The sequence below is a fragment of the Melospiza georgiana genome, chromosome 24 (genome assembly GCF_028018845.1).
Source record: "Melospiza georgiana isolate bMelGeo1 chromosome 24, bMelGeo1.pri, whole genome shotgun sequence".
NCBI lineage: Eukaryota > Metazoa > Chordata > Aves > Passeriformes > Passerellidae > Melospiza > Melospiza georgiana.
In genome coordinates, this window is record NC_080453.1 from 9268425 (window position 1) to 9281176 (window position 12752).

Here is a 12752-nt window from a genome sequence, read left to right on the forward strand (position 1 = left end):
GAATGAGCTCCCTGCCTGGTTTGTGGGGCAGGGGAGCTGGGAGGGCTGAGCTGCTCTGGGTGTGACGAGCTTCTCCCTGTTCTCAGCTCTGTGGGTGAACCCCAGGGAAGCTGGGGGGATTTGGGGAGGAAGGAGGGTCAGTGGGAGAACGGGGCCAGCCCTGGTGCCCTGACCCTGCAGGAGGTGAATGGCCAGGCTGTGTTTGTGAACCTGGCTGATCCCAGAGCTGCCCCTGGACTTCGGCCCCTCGGCAGCGGAACAGAAGGTGTTTCACTGCCGGCCTTGTCCTCTGCAAACAGCCCCAGGCACCACTGCCCCAGCCAGAGGGAGCTGGGAGCACCCTCTGGCTTCCCAAGGCAGCTGCCCCTGGGATAAACCCTGCTGGGTCCAAGGAGCTGCTCAGGGCTTGAGCAACGCAAAGCCCCACCTCAGTCTGAGTCCCCGGCGACCTCGGAGTGTGGCTTTGTCCTGTGCCCACGGCAGGAAATGCTGGATCCACAGCACCAGGGAAATGCTGGGCAGCCCCAGGACCCACAGCGTGCACACCTTGAGTGGTGCCTGAGCCCCAGCAGAGCGGGAAGGGCAGTGCTGGACAGGGACAGGGACAGCTCACCGAGGTCCCTCTGGCTCCATACCTGTGCCAGGTCACCTGGAGCAGCTGTTCAGGTGCTGCCACCAGCTGGAGGGCAGAGCCTGGAGCTCCTCACCTGACCAGGGCAGAGCCCTCAGCTCCTCATCTGACCAGGGCTCCTCCTCACCTGTAAAAGCAAGGCCTTAGCAAGCACAACAGGCTCTGCACAGAGCTTTCTATAGGGTAAAGTTTTCCCCAGTCATTTGGGGTTTATCTTTAACAGCAGCTTCTGGCTTAGCTTTTATTAATGAATATTGCAGCTCAGAGCATTTGGGAAATATCCCAGACTCCATGGCTGCTTTGGGAAGAGCAAGGGAACAGCAAAACCCCGAGGAAGGGAACAGGAACAGTGAGGATGTTACCGTGTTGTTTTAGGAGGAGCCTCAGCTGCTCTGTTACCGCAAGGGCCAGGCTATGAGGAATTAGGGTCCATCCATCTGCTTCCTGATGTCTAAGCCACACTGAAATCAATAATTCAGCAGCTCAGGGTGGGGATGAGCAGAGGAATTTCTTCAACACTCCTGCAGCCGTTCCCTGCAGAGCTCCCGAGCTGCCCTCACCTGCTCCCAGGGCACCCTGGGCAGGGGCACAGCTGGAGCTGGGCAGGACTGGGGTCCCTCTGAGGGCACTGCACAGCAAGCACCCACAAAGCGGGAGTGTCTGGAGACTCCTGGCAAAACCAAGCCCAGTAAAACCAAACACTGTCTTCAGGAAAAGCCAGGTGCTGAGTCAGATTCCCAGAAGGAAGCACCTGTGTGAGAGAACACCTCCAGAGCCAGGTAAGGCTCTCCTGTTTGTGAGGTCTCCACTTGGGCAACGCAGTCAGCTCACTCAGCACAACACTCAATGCATGCTCAGAGCAAAAACCACTCCAGCAAGAGCCAGGACAGCTCCATCCACAGCAAACAACTTCCTGCAGACAAAAACCCCTGGACTCATCCCACGTGTGGATGTGAGCCAGGAAACAGCAAACTGGGAAGCTGCTGAACAAACTGGGCTGACAGACCCAACCCAGCTGGTCCGAGGGCTCCAGACACAAAAACCTCCCCAGAGAGCCTTCCCAGCCGAGAGAAGGCAGCATTTACCTGTTCATGGCTCTGAAATCCTCCCAGGAAACACATCCTGGTCCTGTGCACCAGCAGGAAACCCCCAGGGCTCCTGCCCCAGGGGGTGAGGGAACGGAGCCCTGCAGGTTATCCTGGGTTTGCACTGAAATGGGCAAGTGCAGAACTGGTCCTTCAAGCCCCAGGGTCAGAGGCTGGGCCACCCTCCATCCCTGAGCTGATCCTGCAGAGCAAACCCCACATCTGCTGCCACGAGCCGGTGACACCACAGGGACAGCCTGGGAATTCTACCCCAGGCTCAGCTTTTCCAGAGCTCAGGTCCAGCATCACACCCTGGAAGGTCCAGGTTTCCCTGCAGGACAACAAACCCTTCCCCAGAGGCTCCTTCATTTGCATCCAGACACCAGCCTGGCATTCAGGATCCCCCTGGAGCCACCGAATGGATGGAAATGTCCTTGTCCATCTGGGACTGCAGGATTCAGCCACCCCCTGTGCAGGATCCCCAGGCTGATGAGAACAGGAATGTAAAAGCCACAGCACAGTAAAGAGCACAACTTTTACTTTATAAAAAAGACCAAACCATAACATTTAAGGGCAATGAGTGCAATAGAATCCCATAAGACACCACAGGTGAACCAGCTTCAGGGACCATCGAGTTGACAGTCTTCCTCTGGGTGAGTTTTTGGGGGGTTTGGGGTTTTTTGGCTAGTTTAACTCCCACATGCTCACTCTTCATACTCAGACCAGCCACTAAAATGTGGATCTGCTCTGAACCAGGGACTGCTGCTCTCTGCAAGCCCAGCTCACCCCTCGTTTCCAGCTCAGCCCACAGAGCTGTGTCAGTGCGACCCACGTGAACCTCAGCACACAGCTTTGAGGAAACTTGTCCAAATAACAACGTACAAACCCAGGAGAAGCAGAAGCCAAGCAGGTCCCTCAGGACGGGCAGCATTTGGAGGGAGGTGACCTCACACAGCTCCCCTGGGAGTCCCAGCCTGGCCTTGCTTCAAGTCTTTCCCTTGTATAAACTCGATTTCTCATCAACCAACAGCTTTAAACACAAAGCAGGGAGGGGAAGCCAAATCCAAGGCTCAGTCCCTTCCCTTCGTCTTTGAAATATCTCTGTCAGTGTCTCCAGGTGTGGTCTCAGTAATGCCCCTGATTCCTGGAAGCACACTCTGAAAACAGCCCGTGATTTACAGAAACAGGCTCTAACAGGGACTGCAACTGTCCATTTCAAAGGGTTTTGGCCTTTTAAAGAAGCCTGAGAGCTCCTGAGAGGAATTAAATCCTTCCTCCCTGCCCAAACCTCTGAAGAGCAATCACAAGCTATAAAATAAAGGCACACTTCAACTAAGGCACATTTCAGCTCAATTAAGGTACATTTCAGTCCAACTGAAGCACATTCCAGTCCATCTAAGGCACAAAACCATGGTCCACACTGAAGCCCAGGGCCTGTCTGGGCTTCCCTCTCCCCAAAATCCAGTGGGTGTGTTTATCCTATGGCTGGTGAATTAAATGAAGCATTTTCTGTTCATGTCCAAGGGCACCCAAAGCTCCAAACAAGTCCCATGGCTCGCCGTGTTTACTTTGTGATAAACAACCAAGTGGCAACACCACAGATGCAGCTTCCTCCTGCTGCAGCCTCAGCTGGCACCGAGCCCTGGGGCAGCAGTGCCCATCTCCTGGCTCCCAGGGCCTGCCAAGGGAAGGACAAGGTGCTGAGTGCCCACGGGGAATGGCAGGGCCAGCAGTGCCTCACAAACCCTCTGCTGACACTCTCAGGAGCCTTTCCTTTGAGGCAAACCAAGGGGTTTGAAGGGATTTTCAGCAGAACAGTCAAAGAGCCCAGTTCTGAACCACACAAAGTCAGGAGTGAATCAAGTGCCACAATCCTGCCCCAGGCTCTCCAGGGGAAACATGGACAGAGGAGTGGGGAGAGCTGCAGGCAGTGTGAGCTCCTGGGCTCCAGCAGGGTGATCCCCATGGTCTGCTCATGCAGGGGCAGCCCAGCAGCCACCCCGGCCCCAGCACTGGCCCTGAATCAGGGGATGAACCAAGAGGCACAAATTGAATGAGCCCCACAAAGCTGAACCTTCTCCTCAGGCAAGAGGGGACACCAAGGCTCAGCGGGGAAAGGCAGAGCTGCCCACTGAAAACACCATGGGTGGAAGACTTTGGGTTGGTGGGACCAACACAGGCACTTTACACAGAGATTTGGGTCCCTGCAGAGCAGGATTCAGCCTGCACTTTAACATCAGCACCAGCACAGAGACACCACAGTTATTCCCTATCCAAGTTCACTCAGGCAATGCAGGAAACAGCAGGGAAAGGGCTGAGCCACTGAGCTGCTGGAGCTGACTGTGATTTACAGGAATCACAGAGGCACAAGTTCTCTGCTACTTCCTTGTCCATCTTCTCCTCCCTGGGCACACATTCCACCTCCAAGTTCATTAGTTCTGCAGTTTGCTTCCTTGATTGTCCATAAAAACCAAAATATGCAGTGAAGTTCAGACAGCAGGAGGAATCTGGCTTCAGTAAGGATCAGGGAAGACTGAGAAAAAAAAAATTAAACTTGGCACTAGACACTCCACATGGAAGGAGGAGGATTGTGACTGCAGCACAGGCTGGAATGACTCCTGCTGCTCGGGTCCTTTAACAGTACACCTGGAGCAGAGGTGCCCCCGAGGAGTCAGTCTCTGTGTCCTGGAAAGAGGAATCTCTGCTGGTTGGAGAGCCTTGGGAGGAGAGAGAAGAGAAGAGACGGTGCCATTAGCCCAGGGGAAGCACAGCAGCCTGGCACTGGGGAAGCAGCTGCCACAAAAGGCTTTGTGTACCATGAGGGAGGAGAAAGCCACACAAAGCCATGGCAGGGAACAGCCCTGCCTGCATTGCAGCCATCTCCCAGGACAGAGCTGCTGTGCAGGAGGAAACTTGTCTTGTAGCCCTGGGCTGCTCTCTGGGAGGATAGAGCTCGGGGCAGCCCTGCCTGCTTCCCTTTGCACAGTTCCTTTTGTTCCCAGTCTCACCCAGCTGTGACCTCTGGCAGTCACACCCCAAATACAGCCCCAAACTTCGTCAGGGTACAGAGAGACTGAGAGCTCTCAGGCCAGGTCCTGTGCAAGGACAGGGAGCTTGGATTTCACCCCTTTTCAGAAAGATCCACCAACGCAGGGAGTGTCTGAGCTCCATCACCCCCAAAGCCCAGGAGAAGTGAGGGGAGCCCGAGGAGCAGGGTCAGCTCGGGCTGTGTGGAGGGTGAGGACAGGCCAGGGGAAGCTCAGGCTCTCCCCTGCAGCCAGGCCCAGCCAGGTGTGTGTGTTACCTGCGCTGCTGTGCCGCCTCATGTTCCTGGCCAGCACATCCGCCGGGGTCTCCTCCGAGATCTGCACGGCCAGCTCTGCAATGCAAACCAAGAGGGGCTGAGACAGGGAAGGAGGATGGAAAGGATGAGTCAGCACTAAGGATCCTGTCAGGGAACACCCTCAGGGAACAGCACAGGCACAGTCTGATTCTTCCCATTGCTTCCGCCATCGTCCGGACAGTCTGAGCTGTGTCCTTAAATCCCAGGAGCAGCCTCTCTGCTAATCTGGGAAGCACAACACCCACACGGTTTGCTCAGGGACTTCTGGATATCTCCTTGCTCCCACACTTTTCAAGGTTTTTCTACAACAAACTGTTATAGCCTGCTCTGGAGCTCAGACACTTGAGGCTGCTCCCACAAGGAGGAAGAAGCAGAAGCTCTGGTGCTGTGAACAGCCCTTCCCTCCTCTTTGCAGGAATATTCACTGTGTGGAGGAGGTCTGGGCTCTGAGGACACACTGTCATGGAGTCTAGGGGTGGCATGAGCCAGGCAGCACATGGGAGAGAGCCAGCTGAGTAACTGGACATCCTGGGGCACGAGCAGCTCGTCTGGTCCTACCAGTTCACTTTGACTCACCGTTTTTCTGCCTCCCTCAGATGAGCACAGGCAGGAGCAGCAGCAGCAGCACAAACCCATCTATTGCTCAGCACATACCTCACGGGCAGGCTCAAGAAAGCCCCAGCACAGGGAGGAGGGCGAGAAGCAGAGCTCTGCACTCACAGAGCTCAGCAGAAGGCACCCACCGGGGCAGAGCAGCCCCCAGCCCCGCCCCAGTGCCCCAGCTCGGTGGCTGTGCTGGCACTGCCCTCCCGCAGCCCCCAGGGACCCCCATACTCCCGTACCGTCCTGGCTGATGACCATGGACTCCAGCATGGTCTCGTTGCCGCTGTCGGGCGCGGTGCCGCGGCCGGACGCGTCCTGCTGGCCCTGGCTGCAGATGTGGGGCCGCACGCGGCTCTTGCGGGTGCTGATGCGGATGATGCCCCGCACCAGCCGGCACTCGGCGTCCTGCTCGTCCAGGTTGTAGTCCTGAGTGATGCTGTTGATGAGGTCCGAGATCTTGTTGGTCTTCTCCAGGAAGACGGTGTCCGAGGTGCACTTGGCCAGCTCGTCGATCTGGTGGACGCTGAAGAGCTCCGTGAGCTTCTTGAAGATCAGCACGTCGATCTGCCTGCTGGACATGGAGCCGTTCAGCTCGCTGATGTCCACATCAGACTCGTGGAAGGAGTAATACTCCTCTGAGCTCCGGTGGCTGCTGGGGAGCGCTGGCTTTTCTATGCTGTTCCTGAAGGGCTTCTCCAGCAGCTCCTTGCAGCAGGAGTCAGATTCCACGTGGTGGTTGGTGTTCCTGTTTGGATAGACAGGGATGCCCTTCAGCTTCACGTCTGGGTAACTGAAACTGCTGCCCATGCTGGACTTTTTGATCTGGTTCCCGTTCTTCTCAGCGGGAGAGGTGTTGGTGGGGCTGTTTGGCAGCCGCCCATTGTAGTCTCCGTTCTTGCCATCATCTGTGGAGGCCTCAGCGGGCCCTGGGTAGGGAATGCAGACACTGCAGTCCTGGAAGCAGCCCCCACACGTCACTATGCAACAGAAAACGGCCTTGTACGTGTTCCAGGCCTGAGACAGGGAGGAGCAGCAGAAGCCCTGGTTTGGGGGAGCCTCTGCTGTCCCAGAGATGAAGGTGATGGTCTCTGCCTCGCGGCCGTTGGGGTCTTTGAGCTCGGCCTTGCGCCCTTTCCTGTCCCGCATCTGCTGCGCGCAGCCGCGGCCGGCTTTGCTCTCGGAGCCACCGAGCACCTCCAGGCTGACATCCGTGTCCCTGCTGTCCCTGCTGTCCCTGCTGTCCCTGGAGTCCCTGGCTGCGCGGGCCCGCAGGGGCACGGCCTCCGGGCAGGGCTGCTCCCTCTGCCGGGCGCCGCTCAGCTCGGGGGGCAGGCGGCTCCTCCGGCCCAGCATGGCTCGGCTCTGGGGCACCTGCGGGACACAGCGGGGATCAGAGCAGCCCAGCACCACCTCAGCGAGCTGTCCCACAGCACACAGGGCTCTGACAGCCAGAGCTTCCCAAAGCCAACGATTCACAGGAATATTTGTGACAGGACTCGCGCTGCTCTCACTAGGGGCCCGCGTTCTGTGGTTCTCCCACCACTCAAGCCTTGCTGCTTCCTTTGGGTAGCTGCTCTCATCAGAGGAGAGGTGATTTAAAAGGGCTATTCTCAGACATCAAAATCCCTGTAACCTTCACAAGAGTTTCCTCCACGCAGCTGGAAGAGGAGTCAGCTCCAAGCAATGAAGGAGCAGCACAGCTGGAGGTGGAGCTCCAAAGGGAAAGTATCTTTTTTTAAACAACTTCCCTTTGTCTTGCATTCCTCGGGATTAGGCTGGGCCCTGACAGCACTTATCCATTTCAAAACACATCGTGCCCAGGAGGAGATGACAAGCAATCCATCATTATGCAAGCTGCCAATTCCAACTCCACGTTATTTGCTGCTATTTCAATTTAGAGGATTTAGCAATGACAGCATTACCAACACTAATGATTTTTGCCAGTCATGCTAAGGTCGGGTGATGTCAAAGACTTCCCTATGAAAACCCAACGTCTTCATCTGGATTAAGGAAAAGACCTTGTCAACAAGTCGGTCTCAAATCACCCCTCGTGGGAACAAAACCTTCACAAACCCTACAGAAACAGAAAGCCCAGAGCAGACCGTGCTCAGCTGTGCCAGCACAGCTCCTCCAGGTCTGCAGGCAGCAGGGAACTGTTCTTAGAGTGAGCCTGTCACGTTCCCTCTGCACAGAGCCAACCCTCACACTCTGGCACGTTCAGTCTCCCTGGTTTTAATCATTTTATTATTAAAGCTCAGCTCGGGGTGATGTGAGGGAAGTCGGGTCAGGGCTGTCACTCTCCACTTCTGCTGTGCCTTTATCCCAGGCTGTGGTGGGTCCTGGAATTCTCCATGGTTTCCAGGCTTCTTGGCTAACGCTGCTTGCACCTCCAAGAGAGCCTTTCAAATACTAATTAGGGTAATTAATAAGCAGCGAGAGCCCAGCCATAGTGTAAGTGTTGTAGGGCTGTCCTTGTTGTTTTACTGTGGACTTTCTATAGGGCACCTCAAGCATGAATAAATAAATCTGTCAGGCCTTGTTAGAGCCCTGCCTCTTTCTCCCTGGTTTTTAAACCCAGAGTCACATTTTCCCCACAAAGAAACAGGCCCAGACTGAAAGCCAGGCAGTTACAGCACACCACTGCTTTCCAGGAATATTTTGGCTCTGTTACCTTATGAAAATTCATCCCAGGAGCTCCCTTTTGCACATTCCTGGGCAATATGCAAAATAAAAAGCATATTTTTATGGGAACTGCTTACTGGGATGTTTCTTTTCATTCCAAGGCCTCACTGAGAGACCCAACATCTGCATGGCACAGCAACGCCCCTTTATGTAACAACAGACAATATTCTGAGATTTCAGAGCATCTGGGACAGAGAGAGGAGCATTATTTCAGCTCTGAGGAGGAGACCTGCAGGCACAGGTGCCAGAGACACCTCTGGACTGGCCAATTCCCATCACAGCCCACACCTCTGGGACCTCTGGACCACATGGCAAAGTTCCTGAGGAGCACAGACAGGACACAGCTCCTCGATCCAGCAGCTGCCCAGCACAGGGATGGGCTGGACCAACACCCCCAGCCATAAACAAATGCTCAGACCACAATCCACATCCAAATGTTACTCACACGATGGCTGGGAGCTTCCTCTGCTCTCACACAGGCACGGGGAGTGGCTGCAGGTCCCTCCAGAGAGCCTCAGCATCTGCTCCAGAGGAGCCAGGGAGGATCCACAGGGGGTTTGCAGCACTCAGAGTTAGCCAGGGTCTAAGATCTTCATTGTTCAGAGGGCGGGATTTCCCTGGAAAGTTTTAGAAAAGCTCAGTTAAGTTGTGAATCTCCTGAACAATGTCACATGCATCTGACAATAACCATGCTGCTGGTGCTGCTGGCAGCTAGGCAATGTCTCCTAAATTCAGGAGACAGGATTTACACACTGATGCAGCTTCTCTGAACTCTGTGGAAGCATCCACAGCTGGGAAATGTCCTAAGGAGCCTTGCCAGGAGCTGGAGGTCACCTGTTAAGCTCCTGCTCTGCTGGCACCAGAGGGCTGGAGATCCCAGCCCAGGGTAAGTGTGGATGCAGCACTGTCCCCGTGCATCCCTGGGGACCCAGCATCCCTCTGGCAGCTCTCGGGGATGCCAACAGCCTGCCCGAGGGACTGCCTCGTGCCACACCCTCCCTGTGCCCCCGGCCCCCAAAACACCCACCCCGTTCCACCTGACAGCCAGGGCTCCACCAGGGCAGGCAAACAAGGTTCGACCCTTTTCCCTCCCAAACGAAAGGGAAGGAAAAGGGGAGACCCACCTGGGCACCAAAGGGAGCTCCCTCTGCCTACCTTGGCCCCCAGCGTGAGCTCCGGGCGGGGATTTCGGGGAGCGGAGACGCTGGGAACGGGAGCAGCGGGAGCGGCAGAACAGCCCCAGCCCCAGCCCCGTCTGCCCCGCTCCGCTCCGCTCCCACCGCGCCCCCGCTGCTTCCAGCCCTGGCAATCAGAGCCGGCCCCAAAGCCCCGGGAGAGCTCCGGCCGCCCCCAGGCTCCCCAGGGACAGCGGGAGGGGACCCCGGGACCGGCCGGCGGCGGCGGGGGCTGCCCGCACCGGGGCTCCCTGCGCGGGGCGGCCCGGGGGCCGAGGGGAGCCCGCTGCGGGGGACGGACGAGCCCTCCCTCCTTCCCTGCCTGCCTCCCTCCCTGCCTCCCTCCCTGCCTGCCTCCCTCCCTCCCTGCCTCCCTCCCTGCCTCCCTCCCTGCCTCCGTCCCTGCCTGCCTCCGGTCGCGGCCTGCGGCTGCCCCGGGCCGGGCCGGGAAGCGCCGGGCGGCGGCGGCGGGGTCGGGCCGGGCCCGGGGCTGATGCCGGGGCCGGGGTCAGGCCGGGCTGGGGTCGGTGCCGTGCCCGGTTCGGGGCCGGGCCGGGGTCGGTGCCGGCCGGGCCGGGCCGGGTCTCGTTACCTGCGAGCCGGGAGCGCGTCCGGCCCCGCCTCACCTGGGCCAGGTGCGCCACGTGACCCGGACGGGCCGCGCCGAGGGACAGCAGAGCGCGGCGGGCGAAGCTGCTCCGGGGCCGGGCACGAACCCGAGCAAACCGGGCACGAGCCGGGCACAAACCCGGCACAAAGCCGGTACAAACCCGGGTACCAACCCGGCAAAAATCCGGGCACAAACCCGGCTACAAACCCGGCAAAAATCCGGGCACAAATCCGGCTACAAATCCGGTAAAAATCCGGGCACAAAACCTGGTACAAAACCCAGCACAAATCCAGGCACAAGCCCCAGTACAAACCCCAGTACAAACCCTGAGCACAAACCTGGGTACCAACCCAGCACAAATCCAGGCACAAGCCCCAGTACAAACCCCAGTACAAACCCTGCTCCCCCTGGCCCCCCAAAGGTGCGTGCCCCAATGCCCCTCGGTGCCAGGTCCGGTGCCAGGTCCGGTGCCAGGGATCCCTGCAGGCCCAATTACCTCCCCGAGGGTCCCTGGGCCCACCCCGAGTGTTCCCACCCCCGACAATCCCGCGGTGTCCCAATCCCAAAGAGCTGGTGATTCCCTTCTGGGGTCGGATCCTGCCCCGGAGGTTTGTAGGGCAGCAGGGGAGGGAGCCCGGTGGAACGTAGCAGGGCACTGAGTCTGCTGCTGGACTCCAAAAGGATGGAGGGACAGGGAGCTGGGCCGGCCCAGGAGTCCTGGGCCTTAAACCTGAACTCCTGATGCACGATTCCTTCCCTAAAGCTGCCGGGATGAAAGAGCAGCGCCCGAGTCCCTCCTGCCCTGGTAACTGGGACACCCAGGAAAAAACCTGGGGAGAGGCTGGGAGGGAGGGCGCTGGCTTTAATTTTTGCTGCCTGCAACGAGGCTTGGCTTTTCTGGAGCACATCCCAGTGTGGAGCTCTACGAGGGCTGGACATGAGGCCACCGCTCATCCCTGGGCTCTGGTTCCATCCTCCTGCATCCCCAGTCCCGGTGTCCCTGGGCAATGCCAGAGGCTGTGCTGGCTCGGGATGCAGGGTGGGGTCCCGTCCTGGTGTCCTGTCCTGGTGTCCGTCCCCGTGTCCGTCCCGGTGTCCCGTCCCGGTGCCTCGGCAGAGTGGCACTGCCAGGGAAGGGAGAGCAGAGGGAGAGCAAAGGGAGAGCAGAGGGCTAACAGAGGGAGAGCAAAGGGAGAACGAAGCTCTCACCGGGTTTTTGTATCACCGAGGTTTATTCTGAGCGTTGCTAATTGCAGCCTCCTCTGCTAAATCATTAATAGCTCGGCAGCCCGAGCAGGAATCCTGCAGTGCTGGAGGGGTTTGGGGACTCGTGGCCTCGGGGCAGGGACATTTCTGGTCTTTTTCCACGATTTGTCTTCACCAGCCCCTGTCTGCTCGCTGCTGGGATGTGCTGGGCCAGCCTGGAGACACAAAGGCTGCTCTGGGGGCTCAGCCTCGCTGCCCCGTGTCCCCAGCTCACCTCCTGGGACAGCTGCTCCCCCTTTCCGTGTCCTTCTCTCACCCGGGAGCAGGGCCTGGAGCTGGGAAGGCATCAAGCAGTGCTGAATGGGGGGTGACCCAAAAAAGAGATTATTTGTGAGCAGGCAGTGACGGAGCAGGCGCCTCCTGAGCTCCCTCCAACCCCTGCCGTTCCGGGGTTTCATTCTGGGGAACGGGGGAAGCTCAGGGCATGACACCCCCGGCCCTTTCCTCTCTTGGGGGGACCCTTGAGGGTCCAGTCCACAGGATCAGAGCAAAAAAACGAGAGAGGAGGGATAATAAAGTGAGAGACTATGTTTAATTCCTGCCTGTCCTTATAGTTCTTTTTGGGCTGGGGGCAGAGGAAGCATGGAAAGAGCTTGAACCCCCCGGTGGAGCAGCACCCCTCAGCTTCCACAGCCCATTTCCAGCAGCATTTCTATCGGATAGAGGAAGGCTCAGCCCGGTCTCCGGCTTCCCCCCAGCCCGGAGAGCAGCGTGAGGAGCTCGGGGGGGCGCTGGGGCCGCGCTCTGAGCCGGGCGGGGATGCCGGGGGACGGGACGGGAGGGATGGGAGGGATGGAACGGCATGGGATGGAACGGGATGGAACGGGATGGGATGGATGGGCCGGCCGCGGGAGATGGAACGGGATGGAACGGGATGGAACGGGATGGAACGGGATGGAACGGGATGGAACGGGACGGGATGGATGGGATGGGCCGGCCGCGGGGGCCGAGCAGTGACGCAGCAGCGGCCGCTGACGCTGCTCCGGTGCCTGGCAGACGCGTGGCAGCCTGGCAGGAGCAGGGATGTGATGCAAAGCACAAGAGATGGGTTTTTTTTTTTTCCCTCCTAAGGTAAGGAAAGGAAAAATGTCACCAGCCCCGTGGGCGACATCCACGGAAGGCCTGGATGTGGTTCTGCCTGAAACAGATTTAGGCTCGGTTTTGTTTTTGGCTCAGGCTTTTATTCCAGTCCGGGGGTGGGATGAAACCTTGACACCTGGTTTCTGTCATCTCTGCTGCTCCGATGCGAGACCCACGCAGCCACACGCAGATGCTGCTGCCGAGGATGACATTCCAGCAGGAGGAGCCCCGAAATCCAGGCTCTGGATGCGGGGAGCAGGGGGGCAGTGGCACCCCC

At 58.3% G+C, this 12752-nt stretch overlaps 1 protein-coding gene across 1 annotated transcript; it reads right to left on the reverse strand.

Moving 5' to 3' along the window:
* Positions 1-4031: 4031 nt before the first annotated feature.
* Positions 4032-8822, reverse strand: KDF1 (keratinocyte differentiation factor 1). Its single transcript, XM_058040372.1, has 4 exons — positions 8790-8822; positions 5902-7033; positions 5021-5095; positions 4032-4433 (listed from the first exon to the last, which is right to left on the reverse strand). The coding sequence occupies exons 2-4, from the start codon at positions 7013-7015 to the stop codon at positions 4351-4353; spliced, it is 1272 nt and encodes a 423-aa protein (XP_057896355.1). The 5' UTR covers positions 7016-7033; positions 8790-8822; the 3' UTR covers positions 4032-4350.
* Between the last annotated feature and the right edge of the window lie 3930 nt (positions 8823-12752).

Bases quoted from the DNA above. Each gene is read 5' to 3' on its own strand.
- KDF1 (XM_058040372.1), bottom strand. From the start codon at position 7,015: ATGCTGGGCCGGAGGAGCCGCCTGCCCCCCGAGCTGAGCGGCGCCCGG. The intron at 5,096-5,901 runs GTACGGGAGTAT...TTTGCATTGCAG, and splicing joins CATGGTCATCAGCCAGGACG to AGCTGGCCGTGCAGATCTCG. The intron at 4,434-5,020 runs GTAACACACACA...TCTCCTCCCAAG, and splicing joins GAGGCGGCACAGCAGCGCAG to GCTCTCCAACCAGCAGAGAT.